The following is an 18,701-nucleotide window of genomic DNA, read 5'->3' as shown; positions in this document are numbered from 1 at the left end:
AGCACCCGCTCCCGCAGCGCTGACCCTCCTACAGACCCCGCTCACTCAGCACTGACCCTCCCCCAGCACCCACTCCCTCAGCACTGACCCTCCAACAGCACCCGCTCCCACAGCGCTGACCCTCCCCCAGCACCCGCTCCCTCAGCACTGACCCACCCACAGCACCCACTCCCTCAGCGCTGACCCTCCCACAGCACCCGCTCCCGCAGCGCTGACCCTCCTACAGACCCCGCCCCCTCAGCACTGACCCTCCCACAGCCCCCGCTCCCTCAGCACTGACCCTCCCCCAGCACCCACTCCCTCAGCACTGACCCTCCCACAGCACCCGCTCCCTCAGCACTGACCCTCCCCCAGCACCCACTCCCTCAGCGCTGACCCTCCCACAGCGCCCACTCCCTCAGCACTGACCCTCCCACAGCGCCCACTCCCTCAGCACTGACCCTCCCACAGCACCCGCTCCCTCAGCACTGACCCTCCCTCAGCACTGACCCTCCCACAGCATCCACTTCCTCAGCACTGACCCTCCCACAGCCCCCACTCCCTCAGCACTGACCCTCCCCCAGCACCCACTCCCACAGCACTGACCCTCCCACATCACTGACCCTCCCACAGCCCCCGCTCCCTCAGCACTGACCCTCCCCCAGCACCCACTCCCTCAGCACTGACCCTCCCCCAGCACCCGCTCCCTCAGCACTGACCCTCCCCCAGCACCCGCTCCCTCAGCGCTGACCCTCCCACAGACCCGCTCCCTCAGCGCTGACCCTCCCACAGCACCCACTCCCTCAGCACTGACCCACCCACAGCACCCACTCACTCAGCACTGACCCTCCCACAGCACTGACCCTCGCACAGCCCCCGCTCCCTCAGCACTGACCCTCCCCCAGCACCCACTCCCTTAGCACTGACCCTCCCACAGCACCCGCTCCCTCAGCACTGACCCTCCCCCAGCACCCGCTCCCTCAGCACTGACCTTCCCCCAGCACCCGCTCCCTCAGCGCTGACCCTCCCACAGACCCGCTCCCTCAGCACTGACCCTCCCCCAGCACCTGCTCCCTCAGCACTGACCCTCCCCCAGCACCCGCTCCCGCAGCGCTGACCCTCCCACAGCACCCACTCCCTCAGCACTGACCCTCCCACAGCACCCACTCCCTCAGCACTGACCCTCCCCCAGCACCCGCTCCCTCAGCACTGACCCTCCCTCAGCACTGACCCTCCCCCAGCACCCGCTCCCGCAGCACTGACCCTCCCACAGCCCCCACTCCCTCAGCACTGACCCTCCCACAGCACTGACCCTCCCACAGCACCCACTCCCTCAGCACTGACCCTCCCACAGCACTGACCCTCCCACAGCACTGACCCTCCCACAGCCCCCGCTCCCTCAGCACTGACCCTCCCCCAGCACCCACTCCCTCAGCACTGACCCTCCCACAGCACCCGCTCCCACAGCACTGACCCTCCCACAGCACTGACCCTCCCACAGCCACCGCTACCTCAGCACTGACCCTCCCCCAGCACCCGCTCCCTGAGCGCTGACCCTCCCACAGACCCGCTCCCTCAGCGCTGACCCTCCCCCAGCACCCGCTCCCTCAGCACTGACCCTCCCCCAGCACCCGCTCCCTGAGCGCTGACCCTCCCACAGACCCGCTCCCTCAGCGCTGACCCTCCCCCAGCACCCGCTCCCTCAGCACTGACCCTCCCACAGCCCCCGCTCCCTCAGCACTGACCCTCCCACAGCCCCCGCTCCCTCAGCACTGACCCTCCCCCAGCAACCGCTCCCTCAGCACTGACCCTCCCACAGCCCCCACACCCTCAGCACTGACCCTCCCACAGCACCCACTCCCTCAGCACTGACCCTCCCCAGCACCCACTCCCACAGCACTGACCCTCCCACAGCACCCGCTCCCTCAGCACTGACCCTCCCACAGCACCCGCTCCCTCAGCACTGACCCTCCCCTAGCACCCGCTCCCTCAGCACTGACCCTCCCACAGACCCCACTCCCTCAGCACTGACCCTCCCACAGCACCCGCTCCCTCAGCGCTGACCCTCCCACAGCCCCCGCTCCCTCAGCACTGACCCTCCCCCAGCACCTGCTCCCTCAGCACTGACCCTCCCACAGCACCCGCTCCCTCAGCACTGACCCTCCCCTAGCACCCGCTCCCTCAGCACTGACCCTCCCACAGACCCCACTCCCTCAGCACTGACCCTCCCCCAGCACCCGCTCCCTCAGCACTGACCCTCCCACAGCGCCCGCTCCCTCAGCGCTGACACTCCCTCAGCCCCCGCTCCCTCAGCACTGACCCTCCCACAGCCCCCACTCCCTCAGCGCTGACCCTCCCCCAGCACCCACTCCCTCAGCACGGACCCTCCCACAGCACCCGCACCCTCAGCACTGACCCTCCCACAGCACCCGCTCCCTCAGCGCTGACCCTCCCACAGCACCCGCTCCCGCAGCGCTGACCCTCCCACAGCACCCGCTCCCGCAGCGCTGACCCTCCTACAGACCCCGCTCACTCAGCACTGACCCTCCCCCAGCACCCACTCCCTCAGCACTGACCCTCCAACAGCACCCGCTCCCACAGCGCTGACCCTCCCCCAGCACCCGCTCCCTCAGCACTGACCCACCCACAGCACCCACTCCCTCAGCGCTGACCCTCCCACAGCACCCGCTCCCGCAGCGCTGACCCTCCTACAGACCCCGCCCCCTCAGCACTGACCCTCCCACAGCCCCCGCTCCCTCAGCACTGACCCTCCCCCAGCACCCACTCCCTCAGCACTGACCCTCCCACAGCACCCGCTCCCTCAGCACTGACCCTCCCCCAGCACCCACTCCCTCAGCGCTGACCCTCCCACAGCGCCCACTCCCTCAGCACTGACCCTCCCACAGCGCCCACTCCCTCAGCACTGACCCTCCCACAGCACCCGCTCCCTCAGCACTGACCCTCCCTCAGCACTGACCCTCCCACAGCATCCACTTCCTCAGCACTGACCCTCCATCAGCACTGACCCTCCCAAAGCGCACACTCCCTCAGCACTGACCCTCCCACAGCGCCCGCTCCCTCAGCACTGACCCTCCCACAGCGCCCGCTCCCTCAGCACTGACCCTCCCACAGCACCCCCTCCCCCAGCACCCGCTCCCTCAGCACTGACCCTCCCACAGCACCCACTCCCTCAGCACTGACACTCCCACAGCACCCGCTCCCTCAGCACTGACCCTCCCACAGCCCCCACTCCCACAGCACTGACCCTCCCACAGCACCCGCTCCCTCAGCACTGACCCACCCACAGCACCCACTCCCTCAGCGCTGACCCTCCCACAGCACCCGCTCCCTCAGCGCTGACCCTCCCACAGCACCCGCTCCCTCAGCGCTGACCCACCCACAGCACCCACTCCCTCAGCGCTGACCCACCCACAGCACCCACTCCCTCAGCGCTGACCCTCCCACAGCACCCGCTCCCGCAGCGCTGACCCTCCTACAGACACCGCTCCCTCAGCACTGACCCTCCCCAGCACCCACTCCCTCAGCACTGACCCTCCCACAGCACCCGCTCCCACAGCGCTGACCCTCCCCCAGCACCCGCTCCCTCAGCACTGACCCACCCACAGCACCCGCTCCCTCAGCACTGACCCACCCACAGCACCCGCTCCCTCAGCGCTGACCCTCCCACAGCACCCGCTCCCTCAGCGCTGACCCTCCTACAGACCCCGCTCCCTCAGCGCTGACCCTCCCACAGCACCCGCTCCCTCAGCGCTGACCCTCGCCCAGCACCCACTCCCTCAGCACTGACCCTCCCACAGCCCCCACTCCCTCAGCACTGACCCTCCCCCAGCACCCACTCCCTCAGCACTGACCCTCCCACAGCACTGACCCTCCCACAGCACTGACCCTCCCACAGCCCCCGCTCCCTCAGCACTGACCCTCCCACAGCGCCCGTTCCCTCAGCACTGACCCTCCCCCAGCACCCACTCCCTCAGCACTGACCCTCCCACAGCACCCGCTCCCTCAGCACTGACCCTCCCACAGCGCCCGTTCCCTCAGCACTGACCCTCCCACAGCACCCACTCCCTCAGCACTGACCCTCCATCAGCACTGACCCTCCCACAGCACTGACCCTCCCCCAGCACCCCCTCCCTCAGCACTGACCCTCCCACAGCACCCGCTCCCTCAGCACTGACCCTCCCACAGCGCCCGCTCCCTCAGCACTGACCCTCCCCCAGCGCCCGCTCCCTCAGCACTGACCCTCCCCCAGCCCCCGCTCCCTCAGCACTGACCCTCCCACAGCCCCCACTCCCTCAGCATTGACCCTCCCACAGCCCCCACTCCCTCAGCACTGACCCTCCCACAGCCCCCACTCCCTCAGCACTGACCCTCCCCCAGCACCCACTCCCACAGCACTGACCCTCCCACAGCACTGACCCTCCCACAGCCCCCGCTCCCTCAGCACTGACCCTCCCCCAGCACCCACTCCCTCAGCACTGACCCTCCCCCAGCACCCGCTCCCTCAGCACTGACCCTCCCCCAGCACCCGCTCCCTCAGCGCTGACCCTCCCACAGACCCGCTCCCTCAGCGCTGACCCTCCCACAGCACCCACTCCCTCAGCACTGACCCACCCACAGCACCCACTCCCTCAGCGCTGACCCTCCCACAGCACCCGCTTCTGCAGCGCTGACCCTCGAACAGACCCCGCTCCCTCAGCACTGACCCTCCCACAGCGCCCGCTCCCTCAGCACTGACCCTCCCACAACACCCGCTCCCTCAGCGCTGACCCTCCCACAGCACCCGCTCCCTCAGCACTGACCCTCCCACAGCGCCCGCTCCCTCAGCACTGACCCTCCCACAACACCCGCTCCCTCAGCGCTGACCCTCCCACAGCACCCGCTCCCTCAGCACTGACCCTCCCACAGCCCCCGCTCCCTCAGCACTGAGCCTCCCCCAGCAACCGCTCCCTCAGCACTGACCCTCCCGCAGCCCCCGCTCCCTCAGCACTGACCCTCCCACAGCCCCTACTCACTCAGCACTGACCCTCCCACAGCACTGACCCTCGCACAGCCCCCGCTCCCTCAGCACTGACCCTCCCCCAGCACCCACTCCCTTAGCACTGACCCTCCCACAGCACCCGCTCCCTCAGCACTGACCCTCCCCCAGCACCCGCTCCCTCAGCACTGACCTTCCCCCAGCACCCGCTCCCTCAGCGCTGACCCTCCCACAGACCCGCTCCCTCAGCACTGACCCTCCCACAGCGCCCGCTCCCTCAGCACTGACCCTCCCACAGCACCCACTCCCTCAGCACTGACCCTCCCACAGCACCCTCTCCCTCAGCGCTGACCCTCCCACAGCCCCCGCTCCCTCAGCACTGACCCTCCCCCAGCACCTGCTCCCTCAGCACTGACCCTCCCCCAGCACCCGCTCCCGCAGCGCTGACCCTCCCACAGCACCCACTCCCTCAGCACTGACCCTCCCACAGCACCCACTCCCTCAGCACTGACCCTCCCCCAGCACCCGCTCCCTCAGCACTGACCCTCCCTCAGCACTGACCCTCCCCCAGCACCCGCTCCCTCAGCACTGACCCTCCCACAGCACTGACCCTCCCACAGCACCCACTCCCTCAGCACTGACCCTCCCACAGCACTGACCCTCCCACAGCACTGACCCTCCCACAGCCCCCGCTCCCTCAGCACTGACCCTCCCCCAGCACCCACTCCCTCAGCACTGACCCTCCCACAGCACCCGCTCCCACAGCACTGACCCTCCCACAGCACTGACCCTCCCACAGCCACCGCTACCTCAGCTCTGACCCTCCCCCAGCACCCGCTCCCTGAGCGCTGACCCTCCCACAGACCCGCTCCCTCAGCGCTGACCCTCCCCCAGCACCCGCTCCCTCAGCACTGACCCTCCCCCAGCACCCGCTCCCTGAGCGCTGACCCTCCCACAGACCCGCTCCCTCAGCGCTGACCCTCCCCCAGCACCCGCTCCCTCAGCACTGACCCTCCCACAGCCCCCGCTCCCTCAGCACTGACCCTCCCACAGCCCCCGCTCCCTCAGCACTGACCCTCCCCCAGCAACCGCTCCCTCAGCACTGACCCTCCCACAGCCCCCACTCCCTCAGCACTGACCCTCCCACAGCCACCACTCCCTCAGCACTGACCCTCCCCCAGCACCCATTCCCACAGCACTGACCCTCCCACAGCACCCGCTCCCTCAGCACTGACCCTCCCCTAGCACCCGCTCCCTCAGCACTGACCCTCCCACAGACCCCACTCCCTCAGCGCTGACCCTCCCACAGCCCCGCTCCCTCAGCACTGACCCTCCCTCAGCACCGACCCTCCCACAGCGCCGGCTCCCTCAGCACTGACCCTCCCCCAGCACCTGCTCCCTCAGCACTGACCCTCCCACAGCACCCGCTCCCTCAGCACTGACCCTCCCCTAGCACCCGCTCCCTCAGCACTGACCCTCCCACAGACCCCACTCCCTCAGCACTGACCCTCCCCCAGCACCCGCTCCCTCAGCACTGACCCTCCCACAGCGCCCGCTCCCTCAGCGCTGACACTCCCTCAGCCCCCGCTCCCTCAGCACTGACCCTCCCACAGCCCCCACTCCCTCAGCGCTGACCCTCCCCCAGCACCCACTCCCTCAGCACGGACCCTCCCACAGCACCCGCACCCTCAGCACTGACCCTCCCGCAGCACCCGCTCCCTCAGCGCTGACCCTCCCACAGCACCCGCTCCCGCAGCGCTGACCCTCCCACAGCACCCGCTCCCGCAGCGCTGACCCTCCTACAGACCCCGCTCACTCAGCACTGACCCTCCCCAGCACCCACTCCCTCAGCACTGACCCTCCAACAGCACCCGCTCCCACAGCGCTGACCCTCCCCCAGCACCCGCTCCCTCAGCACTGACCCACCCACAGCACCCACTCCCTCAGCGCTGACCCTCCCACAGCACCCGCTCCCGCAGCGCTGACCCTCCTACAGACCCCGCCCCCTCAGCACTGACCCTCCCACAGCCCCCGCTCCCTCAGCACTGACCCTCCCCCAGCACCCACTCCCTCAGCACTGACCCTCCCACAGCACCCGCTCCCTCAGCACTGACCCTCCCCCAGCACCCACTCCCTCAGCGCTGACCCTCCCACAGCGCCCACTCCCTCAGCACTGACCCTCCCACAGCGCCCACTCCCTCAGCACTGACCCTCCCACAGCACCCGCTCCCTCAGCACTGACCCTCCCTCAGCACTGACCCTCCCACAGCATCCACTTCCTCAGCACTGACCCTCCATCAGCACTGACCCTCCCAAAGCGCACACTCCCTCAGCACTGACCCTCCCACAGCGCCCGCTCCCTCAGCACTGACCCTCCCACAGCGCCCGCTCCCTCAGCACTGACCCTCCCACAGCACCCCCTCCCCCAGCACCCGCTCCCTCAGCACTGACCCTCCCACAGCACCCACTCCCTCAGCACTGACACTCCCACAGCACCCGCTCCCTCAGCACTGACCCTCCCACAGCCCCCACTCCCACAGCACTGACCCTCCCACAGCACCCGCTCCCTCAGCACTGACGCTCCCACAGCACCCGCTCCCTCAGCACTGACCCACCCACAGCACCCACTCCCTCAGCGCTGACCCTCCCACAGCACCCGCTCCCGCAGCGCTGACCCTCCTACAGACACCGCTCCCTCAGCACTGACCCTCCCCCAGCACCCACTCCCTCAGCACTGACCCTCCCACAGCACCCGCTCCCACAGCGCTGACCCTCCCCCAGCACCCGCTCCCTCAGCACTGACCCACCCACAGCACCCGCTCCCTCAGCACTGACCCACCCACAGCACCCGCTCCCTCAGCGCTGACCCTCCCACAGCACCCGCTCCCGCAGCGCTGACCCTCCTACAGACCCCGCTCCCTCAGCGCTGACCCTCCCACAGCACCCGCTCCCTCAGCGCTGACCCTCGCCCAGCACCCACTCCCTCAGCACTGACCCTCCCACAGCCCCCACTCCCTCAGCACTGACCCTCCCCCAGCACCCACTCCCTCAGCACTGACCCTCCCACAGCACTGACCCTCCCACAGCACTGACCCTCCCACAGCCCCCGCTCCCTCAGCACTGACCCTCCCCCAGCACCCACTCCCTCAGCACTGACCCTCCCACAGCACCCGCTCCCTCAGCACTGACCCTCCCACAGCGCCCGTTCCCTCAGCACTGACCCTCCCACAGCACCCACTCCCTCAGCACTGACCCTCCATCAGCACTGACCCTCCCACAGCACTGACCCTCCCCCAGCACCCACTCCCTCAGCACTGACCCTCCCACAGCACCCGCTCCCTCAGCACTGACCCTCCCACAGCGCCCGCTCCCTCAGCACTGACCCTCCCCCAGCGCCCGCTCCCTCAGCACTGACCCTCCCCCAGCAACCGCTCCCTCAGCACTGACCCTCCCACAGCCCCCACTCCCTCAGCATTGACCCTCCCACAGCCCCCACTCCCTCAGCACTGACCCTCCCACAGCCCCCACTCCCTCAGCACTGACCCTCCCCCAGCACCCACTCCCACAGCACTGACCCTCCCACAGCACTGACCCTCCCACAGCCCCCGCTCCCTCAGCACTGACCCTCCCCCAGCACCCACTCCCTCAGCACTGACCCTCCCCCAGCACCCGCTCCCTCAGCACTGACCCTCCCCCAGCACCCGCTCCCTCAGCGCTGACCCTCCCACAGACCCGCTCCCTCAGCGCTGACCCTCCCACAGCACCCACTCCCTCAGCACTGACCCACCCACAGCACCCACTCCCTCAGCGCTGACCCTCCCACAGCACCCGCTTCTGCAGCGCTGACCCTCGAACAGACCCCGCTCCCTCAGCACTGACCCTCCCACAGCGCCCGCTCCCTCAGCACTGACCCTCCCACAACACCCGCTCCCTCAGCGCTGACCCTCCCACAGCACCCGCTCCCTCAGCACTGACCCTCCCACAGCCCCCGCTCCCTCAGCACTGAGCCTCCCCCAGCAACCGCTCCCTCAGCACTGACCCTCCCACAGCCCCCGCTCCCTCAGCACTGACCCTCCCACAGCCCCTACTCACTCAGCACTGACCCTCCCACAGCACTGACCCTCGCACAGCCCCCGCTCCCTCAGCACTGACCCTCCCCCAGCACCCACTCCCTTAGCACTGACCCTCCCACAGCACCCGCTCCCTCAGCACTGACCCTCCCCCAGCACCCGCTCCCTCAGCACTGACCTTCCCCCAGCACCCGCTCCCTCAGCGCTGACCCTCCCACAGACCCGCTCCCTCAGCACTGACCCTCCCACAGCGCCCGCTCCCTCAGCACTGACCCTCCCACAGCACCCACTCCCTCAGCACTGACCCTCCCACAGCACCCTCTCCCTCAGCGCTGACCCTCCCACAGCCCCCGCTCCCTCAGCACTGACCCTCCCCCAGCACCTGCTCCCTCAGCACTGACCCTCCCCCAGCACCCGCTCCCGCAGCGCTGACCCTCCCACAGCACCCACTCCCTCAGCACTGACCCTCCCACAGCACCCACTCCCTCAGCACTGACCCTCCCTCAGCACTGACCCTCCCCCAGCACCCGCTCCCGCAGCACTGACCCTCCCACAGCACCCCCTCCCTCAGCACTGACCCTCCCACAGCACTGACCCTCCCACAGCCCCCACTCCCTCAGCACTGACCCTCCCACAGCACTGACCCTCCCACAGCCCCCGCTCCCTCAGCACTGACGCTCCCCAGCACCCACTCCCTCAGCACTGACCCTCCCACAGCACCCGCTCCCACAGCACTGACCCTCCCACAGCACTGACCCTCCCACAGCCACCGCTACCTCAGCACTGACCCTCCCCCAGCACCCGCTCCCTGAGCGCTGACCCTCCCACAGACCCGCTCCCTCAGCGCTGACCCTCCCCCAGCACCCGCTCCCTCAGCACTGACCCTCCCCCAGCACCCGCTCCCTGAGCGCTGACCCTCCCACAGACCCGCTCCCTCAGCGCTGACCCTCCCACAGCCCCCGCTACCTGAGCACTGACCCTCCCCCAGCACCCGCTCCCTGAGCGCTGACCCTCCCACAGACCCGCTCCCTCAGCGCTGACCCTCCCACAGCACCCACTCCCTCAGCACTGACCCTCCCACAGCCCCCACTCCCTCAGCACTGACCCTCCCCCAGCAACCGCTCCCTCAGCACTGACCCTCCCACAGCCCCCACTCCCTCAGCACTGACCCTCCCACAGCCCCCACTCCCTCAGCACTGACCCTCCCACAGCCCCCACTCCCTCAGCACTGACCCTCCCCCAGCACCCGCTCCCTCAGCACTGACCCTCCCACAGCGCCCGCTCCCTCAGCACTGACCCTCCCACAGCGCCCGCTCCCTCAGCACTGACCCTCCCACAGCCCCCGCTCCCTCAGCACTGACCCTCCCCCAGCACCCACTCCCTCAGCACTGACCCTCCCACAGCACCCGCTACCTCAGCACTGACCCTCCCACAGACCCGCTCCCTCAGCACTGACCCTCCCACAGCACCCACTCCCTCAGCACTGACCCTCCCCCAGCACCCGCTCCCTCAGCACTGACCCTCCCACAGCACCCACTCCCTCAGCACTGACCCTCCCACAGCACCCGCTCCCTCAGCGCCCGCTCCCTCAGCACTGACCCTCCCACAGCACCCACTCCCTCAGCGCTGACCCTCCCACAGACCCGCTCCCTCAGCGCTGACCCTCCCACAGCACCCACTCCCTCAGCACTGACCCACCCACAGCACCCACTCCCTCAGCGCTGACCCTCCCACAGCACCCGCTTCTGCAGCGCTGACCCTCGAACAGACCCCGCTCCCTCAGCACTGACCCTCCCACAGCGCCCGCTCCCTCAGCACTGACCCTCCCACAACACCCGCTCCCTCAGCGCTGACCCTCCCACAGCACCCGCTCCCTCAGCACTGACCCTCCCACAGCCCCCGCTCCCTCAGCACTGAGCCTCCCCCAGCAACCGCTCCCTCAGCACTGACCCTCCCACAGCCCCCGCTCCCTCAGCACTGACCCTCCCACAGCCCCTACTCACTCAGCACTGACCCTCCCACAGCACTGACCCTCGCACAGCCCCCGCTCCCTCAGCACTGACCCTCCCCCAGCACCCACTCCCTTAGCACTGACCCTCCCACAGCACCCGCTCCCTCAGCACTGACCCTCCCCCAGCACCCGCTCCCTCAGCACTGACCTTCCCCCAGCACCCGCTCCCTCAGCGCTGACCCTCCCACAGACCCGCTCCCTCAGCACTGACCCTCCCACAGCGCCCGCTCCCTCAGCACTGACCCTCCCACAGCACCCACTCCCTCAGCACTGACCCTCCCACAGCACCCTCTCCCTCAGCGCTGACCCTCCCACAGCCCCCGCTCCCTCAGCACTGACCCTCCCCCAGCACCTGCTCCCTCAGCACTGACCCTCCCCCAGCACCCGCTCCCGCAGCGCTGACCCTCCCACAGCACCCACTCCCTCAGCACTGACCCTCCCACAGCACCCACTCCCTCAGCACTGACCCTCCCTCAGCACTGACCCTCCCCCAGCACCCGCTCCCGCAGCACTGACCCTCCCACAGCACCCCCTCCCTCAGCACTGACCCTCCCACAGCACTGACCCTCCCACAGCCCCCACTCCCTCAGCACTGACCCTCCCACAGCACTGACCCTCCCACAGCCCCCGCTCCCTCAGCACTGACGCTCCCCCAGCACCCACTCCCTCAGCACTGACCCTCCCACAGCACCCGCTCCCACAGCACTGACCCTCCCACAGCACTGACCCTCCCACAGCCACCGCTACCTCAGCACTGACCCTCCCCCAGCACCCGCTCCCTGAGCGCTGACCCTCCCACAGACCCGCTCCCTCAGCGCTGACCCTCCCCCAGCACCCGCTCCCTCAGCACTGACCCTCCCCCAGCACCCGCTCCCTGAGCGCTGACCCTCCCACAGACCCGCTCCCTCAGCGCTGACCCTCCCACAGCCCCCGCTACCTCAGCACTGACCCTCCCCCAGCACCCGCTCCCTGAGCGCTGACCCTCCCACAGACCCGCTCCCTCAGCGCTGACCCTCCCACAGCACCCACTCCCTCAGCACTGACCCTCCCACAGCCCCCACTCCCTCAGCACTGACCCTCCCCCAGCAACCGCTCCCTCAGCACTGACCCTCCCACAGCCCCCACTCCCTCAGCACTGACCCTCCCACAGCCCCCACTCCCTCAGCACTGACCCTCCCACAGCCCCCACTCCCTCAGCACTGACCCTCCCCCAGCACCCGCTCCCTCAGCACTGACCCTCCCACAGCACTGACCCTCCCACAGCCCCCGCTCCCTCAGCACTGACCCTCCCCCAGCACCCACTCCCTCAGCACTGACCCTCCCACAGCACCCGCTACCTCAGCACTGACCCTCCCACAGACCCGCTCCCTCAGCACTGACCCTCCCACAGCACCCACTCCCTCAGCACTGACCCTCCCCCAGCACCCGCTCCCTCAGCACTGACCCTCCCACAGCACTGACCCTCCCACAGCACTGACCCTCCCACAGCCCCCGCTCCCTCAGCACTGACCCTCCCCCAGCAACCGCTCCCTCAGCACTGACCCTCCCACAGCGCCCGCTCCCTCAGCACTGACCCTCCCACAGCCCCCACTCCCTCAGCACTGACACTCCCCCAGCACCCACTCCCACAGCACTGACCCTCCCACAGCACTGACCCTCCCACAGCACTGACCCTCCCACAGCCCCCGCTCCCTCAGCACTGACCCTCCCCCAGCACCCACTCCCTCAGCACTGACCCTTCCACAGCACCCGCTCCCTCAGCACTGACCCTCCCCCAGCACCCGCTCCCTCAGCACTGACCCACCCACAGCACCCACTCCCTCAGCGCTGACCCTCCCACAGCACCCGCTCCCTCAGCACTGACCCTCCCACAGCGCCCGTTCCCTCAGCACTGACCCTCCCACAGCATCCACTCCCTCAGCACTGAACCTCCATCAGCACTGACCCTCCCACAGCGCCCGCTCCCTCAGCACTGACCCTCCCACAGCGCCCGCTCCCTCAGCACTGACCCTCCCACAGCACCCCCTCCCCCAGCACCCGCTCCCTCAGCACTGACCCTCCCCCAGCACCCGCTCCCTCAGCACTGACCCTCCCACAGCACCCGCTCCCTCAGCACTGACCCTCCCACAGCACCCGCTCCCTCAGCACTGACCCACCCACAGCACCCACTCCCTCAGCGCTGACCCTCCCACAGCGCCCGCTCCCTCAGCACTGACCCTCCCACAGCGCCCGCTCCCTCAGCACTGACCCTCCCACAGCACCCGCTCCCTCAGCGCTGACCCTCCCACAGCATCCGCTCCCTCAGCACTGACCCTCCCACAGCCCCCGCTCCCTCAGCACTGACCCTCCCCCAGCAACCGCTCCCTCAGCACTGACCCTCTCACAGACCCCACTCGCTCAGCACTGACCCTCCCACAGCCCCCACTCCCTCAGCACTGACCCTCCCCCAGCACCCACTCCCACAGCACTGACCCTCCCACAGCACTGACCCTCCCACAGCCCCCGCTCCCTCAGCACTGACCCTCCCCCAGCACCCACTCCCTCAGCACTGACCCTCCCACAGCACCCGCTCCCTCAGCACTGACCCTCCCACAGCACCCGCTCCCTCAGCGCTGACCCTCCCACAGACCCGCTCCCTCAGCGCTGACCCTCCCACAGCACCCACTCCCTCAGCACTGACCCACCCACAGCACCCACTCCCTCAGCGCTGACCCTCCCACAGCACCCGCTTCCGCAGCGCTGACCCTCGAACAGACCCCGCTCCCTCAGCACTGACCCTCCCACAGCGCCCGCTCCCTCAGCACTGACCCTCCCACAGCCCCCACTCCCTCAGCACTGACCCTCCCACAGCGCCCGCTCCCTCGGCACTGACCCTCCCACAGCCCCCACTCCCTCAGCACTGACCCTCCCACAGCACCCGCTCCCGCAGCGCTGACCCTCGAACATACCCCGCTCCCTCAGCGCTGACCCTCCCACAGCCCCCACTCCCTCAGCACTGACCCTCCCACAGCACCCGCTCCCGCAGCGCTGACCCTCGAACATACCCCGCTCCTTCAGCACTGACCCTCCCACAGCGCCCGCTCCCTCAGCACTGACCCTCTCACAGCCCCCGCTCCCTCAGCACTGACCCTCCCCCAGCAACCGCTCCCTCAGCACTGACCCTCCCACAGCCCCCGCTCCCTCAGCACTGACCCTCCCACAGCCCCCACTCCCTCAGCACTGACCCTCCCCCAGCACCCACTCCCACAGCACTGACCCTCCCACAGCACTGACCCTCCCACAGCCCCCGCTCCCTCAGCACTTACCCTCCCCCAGCACCCACTCCCTCAGCACTGACCCTCCCACAGCACTGACCCTCCCACAGCCCCCGCTCCCTCAGCACTGACCCTCCCCCAGCACCCACTCCCTCAGCACTGACCCTCCCACAGCACTGACCCTCCCACAGCCCCCGCTCCCTCGGCACTGACCCTCCCCCAGCACCCACTCCCTCAGCACTGACCCTCCCACAGCACCCGCTCCCACAGCACTGACCCTCCCACAGCACTGACCCTCCCACAGCCCCCGCTCCCTCAGCACTGACCCACCCCCAGCACCCACTCCCTCAGCACTGACCCTCCCACAGCACCCGCTCCCTCAGCGCTGACCCTCCCACAGACCCACTCCCTCAGCGCTGACCCTCCCACAGCACCCACTCCCTCAGCACTGACCCTCCCACAGCGCCCGGTCCCTCAGCACTGACCCTCCCACAGCACCCACTCCCTCAGCACTGACCCTTCCACAGCACCCTCTCCCTCAGCGCTGACCCTCCCACAGCCCCCGCTCCCTCAGCACTGACCCTCCCCCAGCACCTGCTCCCTCAGCACTGACCCTCCCCCAGCACCCGCACCCTCAGCACTGACCCTCCCACAGCACCCGCTCCCACAGCACTGACCCTCCCACAGCCCCCGCTCCCTCAGCACTGACCCTCCCCCAGCACCCACTCCCTCAGCACTGACCCTCCCACAGCACCCGCTCCCTCAGCGCTGACCCTCCCACAGACCTGCTCCCTCAGCGCTGACCCTCCCACAGCGCCCACTCCCTCAGCACTGACCCTCCCACAGCGCCCGCTCCCTCAGCACTGACCCTCCCACAGCGCCCACTCCCTCAGCACTGACCCTTCCACAGCGCCCGCTCCCTCAGCGCTGACCCTCCCCCAGCCCCCGCTCCCTCAGCGCTGACCCTCCCACAGCCCCCGCTCCCTCAGCACTGACCCTCCCCCAGCACCCGCTCCCTCAGCACTGACCCTTCCACAGCACCCGCTCCCTCAGCACTGACCCTCCCCCAGCACCCACTCCCTCAGCACTGACCCTCCCACAGCACCCGCTCCCTCAGCGCTGACCCTCCCACAGCACCCGCTCCCTCAGCACTGACCCTCCCACAGCCCCCGCTCCCTCAGCACTGACCCTCCCACAGCACCCGCTCCCTCAGCACTGACCCTCCCACAGCCCCCGCTCCCTCAGCACTGACCCTCCCACAGCACCCGCTCCCTCAGCACTGACCCTTCCACAGCACCCGCTCCCTCAGCACTGACCCTCCCACAGCCCCCGCTCCCTCAGCACTGACCCTCCCACAGCACCCGCTCCCTCAGCACTGACCCTCCCACAGCACCCGCTCCCGCAGCGCTGACCCTCCCACAGCACCCACTCCCTCAGCACTGACCCTCCCTCAGCACTGACCCTCCCACAGCACTGACTCTCCCACAGCACCCGCTCCCTCAGCACTGACCCTCACATAGCGCCCCCTCCCTCAGCACTGACCCTCCCACAGCGCCCGCTCCCTCAGCACTGACCCTCCCTCAGCACTGACCCTCCCACAGCCCCCGCTCCGTCAGCACTGACCCTCCCACAGCACTGACCCTCCCACAGCACTGACCCTCCCTCAGCACCCACTCCCTCAGCACTGACCCTCCCACAGCCCCCGCTCCGTCAGCACTGACCCTCCCACAGCACTGACCCTCCCTCAGCACTGACCCTCCCACAGCACTGACCCTCCCACAGCCCCCGCTCCCTCAGCACTGACCCTCCCCCAGCACCCGCTCCCGCAGCGCTGACCCTCCCACAGCACCCACTCCCTCAGCACTGACCCTCCCACAGCGCCCCCTCCCTCAGCACTGACCCTCCCTCAGCTCCCGCTCCCTCAGCACTGACCCTCCCACAGCGCCCACTCCCTCAGCACTGACCCTCCCACAGCACTGACCCTCCCACAGCCCCCACTCCCTCAGCACTGACCCTCCCACAGCGCCCACTCCCTCAGCACTGACCCTCCCACAGCCCCCCCTCCCTCAGCACTGACCCTCCCACAGCCCCCCCCTCCCTCAGCACTGACCCTCCCACAGCCCCCCCTCCCTCAGCACTGACCCTCCCACAGCCCCCACCCCCTCAGCGCTGACCCTCCCACAGCCCCCCTCCCTCAGCGCTGACCCTCCCACAGCCCCCGCTCCCTCAGCACTGACCCTCCCACAGCCCCCACTCCCTCAGCGCTGACGCTCCCTCAGTGCTGTGAATTCCGTGCTCTCCTGTGGGATGGGTATCTCTGAGACCTGCAGCTCTGTGTGATTCCGCACTGAAGCCACATTCCAGTATGGGAAAGCTCAATGCCGAGCCAGGGCTCCCTGCCGCGAGTGACAGGCCTATCCCCCAGTCAGGGCTCCCCTGTCCCTATTGAGGGACTGTGCCAGGCCCCCTCCCTTTGTGCCCTGTTACCGAAAGCAGGCCGGTCCCTCAGAAAGCAGTCTTTTCGCTGAGGTCCCCCCCTTCCCCATTTACCTTTCCTGTAGTTCCGGGTGCAGCAAAGGATGTTACAGCTCATGGACAGGATGAGGAGAATCCCGGTCGCAGCAAACGCGGCCCACATTACCGTACTGCAGCAGACGTCATGGAACCCTGCCAAGGCTAAATACGAGAGAAGGGAAGGGGTCACCACCAGCTAGGTCTCCAGAGGGTCCAACACCTCCCGTCTACCCCTGGTGGGTGTCTGTGCCCTGACGGACCGCTCCCACCTCATTCCCATTCAGGAAGGGAACATATCTCGCCCACTGGCATCTTTTGCCAAGACGGCCAATCGCTGCTGCACTCTCCACATCAACAATCCCAGCCATCGGGAAGGGGGCGCCAGGTTGGAATGTCATCAGCTCACTAAAGATTGACAGTTAACTACCCCTGTTCCATCTTCCTGTCACAACCCGGGCCTCTCAAAGTCACCTTACCTGGTCAGATGCATATACTACAGACTGCTGTTCCCTTCCTGAATTTGTGTTCCTTACATCTCAGCCCTGATGCTGTATAAATTGCTGTTCCCTTCCTGAATTTGGGTCCCTTACATCTCAGTCCTGATGCTGTATAAATTGTTGTTCCCTTCCTGAATTTGGGTTCCTTACATCTCAGTCCTGATGCTGTATAAATTGTTGTTCCCTTCCTGAATTTGTGTTCCTTTCATCTCAGCCCTGACGCTGTATAAATTGTTGTTCCCTTCCTGAATTTGGGTTCCTTACATCTCAGTCCTGATGCTGTATAAATTGCTGTTCCCTTCCTGAATTTGGGTTCGTTACATCTCAGTCCTGATGCTGTATAAATTGTTGTTCCCTTCCTGAATTTGGGTTCCTTACATCTCAGCCCTGATGCTGTATAAATTGTTGTTCCCTTCCTGAATTTGGGTCCCTTACACCTCAGCCCTGATGCTGTATAAATTGTTGTTCCCTTCCTGAATTTGGGTTCCTTACATCTCAGTCCTGATGCTGTATAAATTGTTGTTCCTTTCCTGAATTTGGGTTCCTTACATCTGAGCCCTGATGCTGTATAAATTGTTGTTCCCTTCCTGAATTTGGGTTCCTTACATCTCAGCCCTGATGCTGTATAAATTGTTGTTCCCTTCCTGAATTTGGGTTCCTTACATCTCAGTCCTGATGCTGTATAAATTGCTGTTCCCTTCCTGAATTTGGTTTCCTTACATCTCAGTCCTGATGCTGTATAAATTGTTGTTCCCTTCCTGAATTTGGGTTACTTATATCTCAGTCCTGATGCTGTATAAATTGTTGTTCCCTTCCTGAATTTGGGTTCCTTACACCTCAGTCCTGATGCTGTATAAATTGTTGTTCCCTTCCTGAATTTGGGTCCCTTACACCTCAGCCCTGATGCTGTATAAATTGTTGTTCCCTTCCTGAATTTGGTTTCCTTACACCTCAGTCCTGATGCTGTATAAATTGTTGTTCCCTTCCTGAATTTGGGTTCCTTACATCTCAGTCTTGATGCTGTATAAATTGTTGTTCCCTTCCTGAATTTGGGTTCCTTACATCTCAGTCTTGATGCTGTATAAATTGTTGTTCCCTTCCTGAATTTGGGTCCCTTACATCTCAGTCCTGATGCTGTATAAATTGTTATTCCCTTCCTGAATTTGGGTCCCTTACATCTCAGTCCTGATGCTGTATAAATTGTTGTTCACTTCCTGAATTTGGGTTCCATACATCTCAGCCCTGATGCTGCATAAATTGTTGTTCCCTTCCTGAATTTGGGTCCCTTACAGCTCAGTCCTGATGCTGTATAAATTGTTGTTCCCTTCCTGAATTTGGGTCCCTTACATCTCAGCCCTGATGCTGTATAAATTGCTGTTC

The 18,701-nt window shown here is 66.8% G+C and overlaps 1 protein-coding gene across 2 annotated transcripts in view; it reads right to left on the bottom strand.

Annotated features, from left to right (window-relative positions):
* Nucleotides 1-18,701, bottom strand: part of LOC132809070 (uncharacterized) — a 56,528-nt gene that overhangs the window by 12,849 nt on the left and 24,978 nt on the right. For both annotated transcript variants that reach the window (XM_060822466.1, XM_060822465.1), the window contains one exon: nt 16,861-16,986. In XM_060822466.1, the coding sequence (XP_060678449.1) occupies nt 16,861-16,986 (126 nt within the window). The remainder of the gene's footprint in view (nt 1-16,860; nt 16,987-18,701) is intronic.

The sequence above is a fragment of the Hemiscyllium ocellatum genome, unplaced genomic scaffold, assembly GCF_020745735.1.
Source record: "Hemiscyllium ocellatum isolate sHemOce1 unplaced genomic scaffold, sHemOce1.pat.X.cur. R, whole genome shotgun sequence".
In the NCBI taxonomy this organism is placed as follows: domain Eukaryota; kingdom Metazoa; phylum Chordata; class Chondrichthyes; order Orectolobiformes; family Hemiscylliidae; genus Hemiscyllium; species Hemiscyllium ocellatum.
The sequence above is the reverse complement of the archived record's forward strand: the minus strand, read 5'-3'. Positions and strand labels throughout refer to the sequence as shown.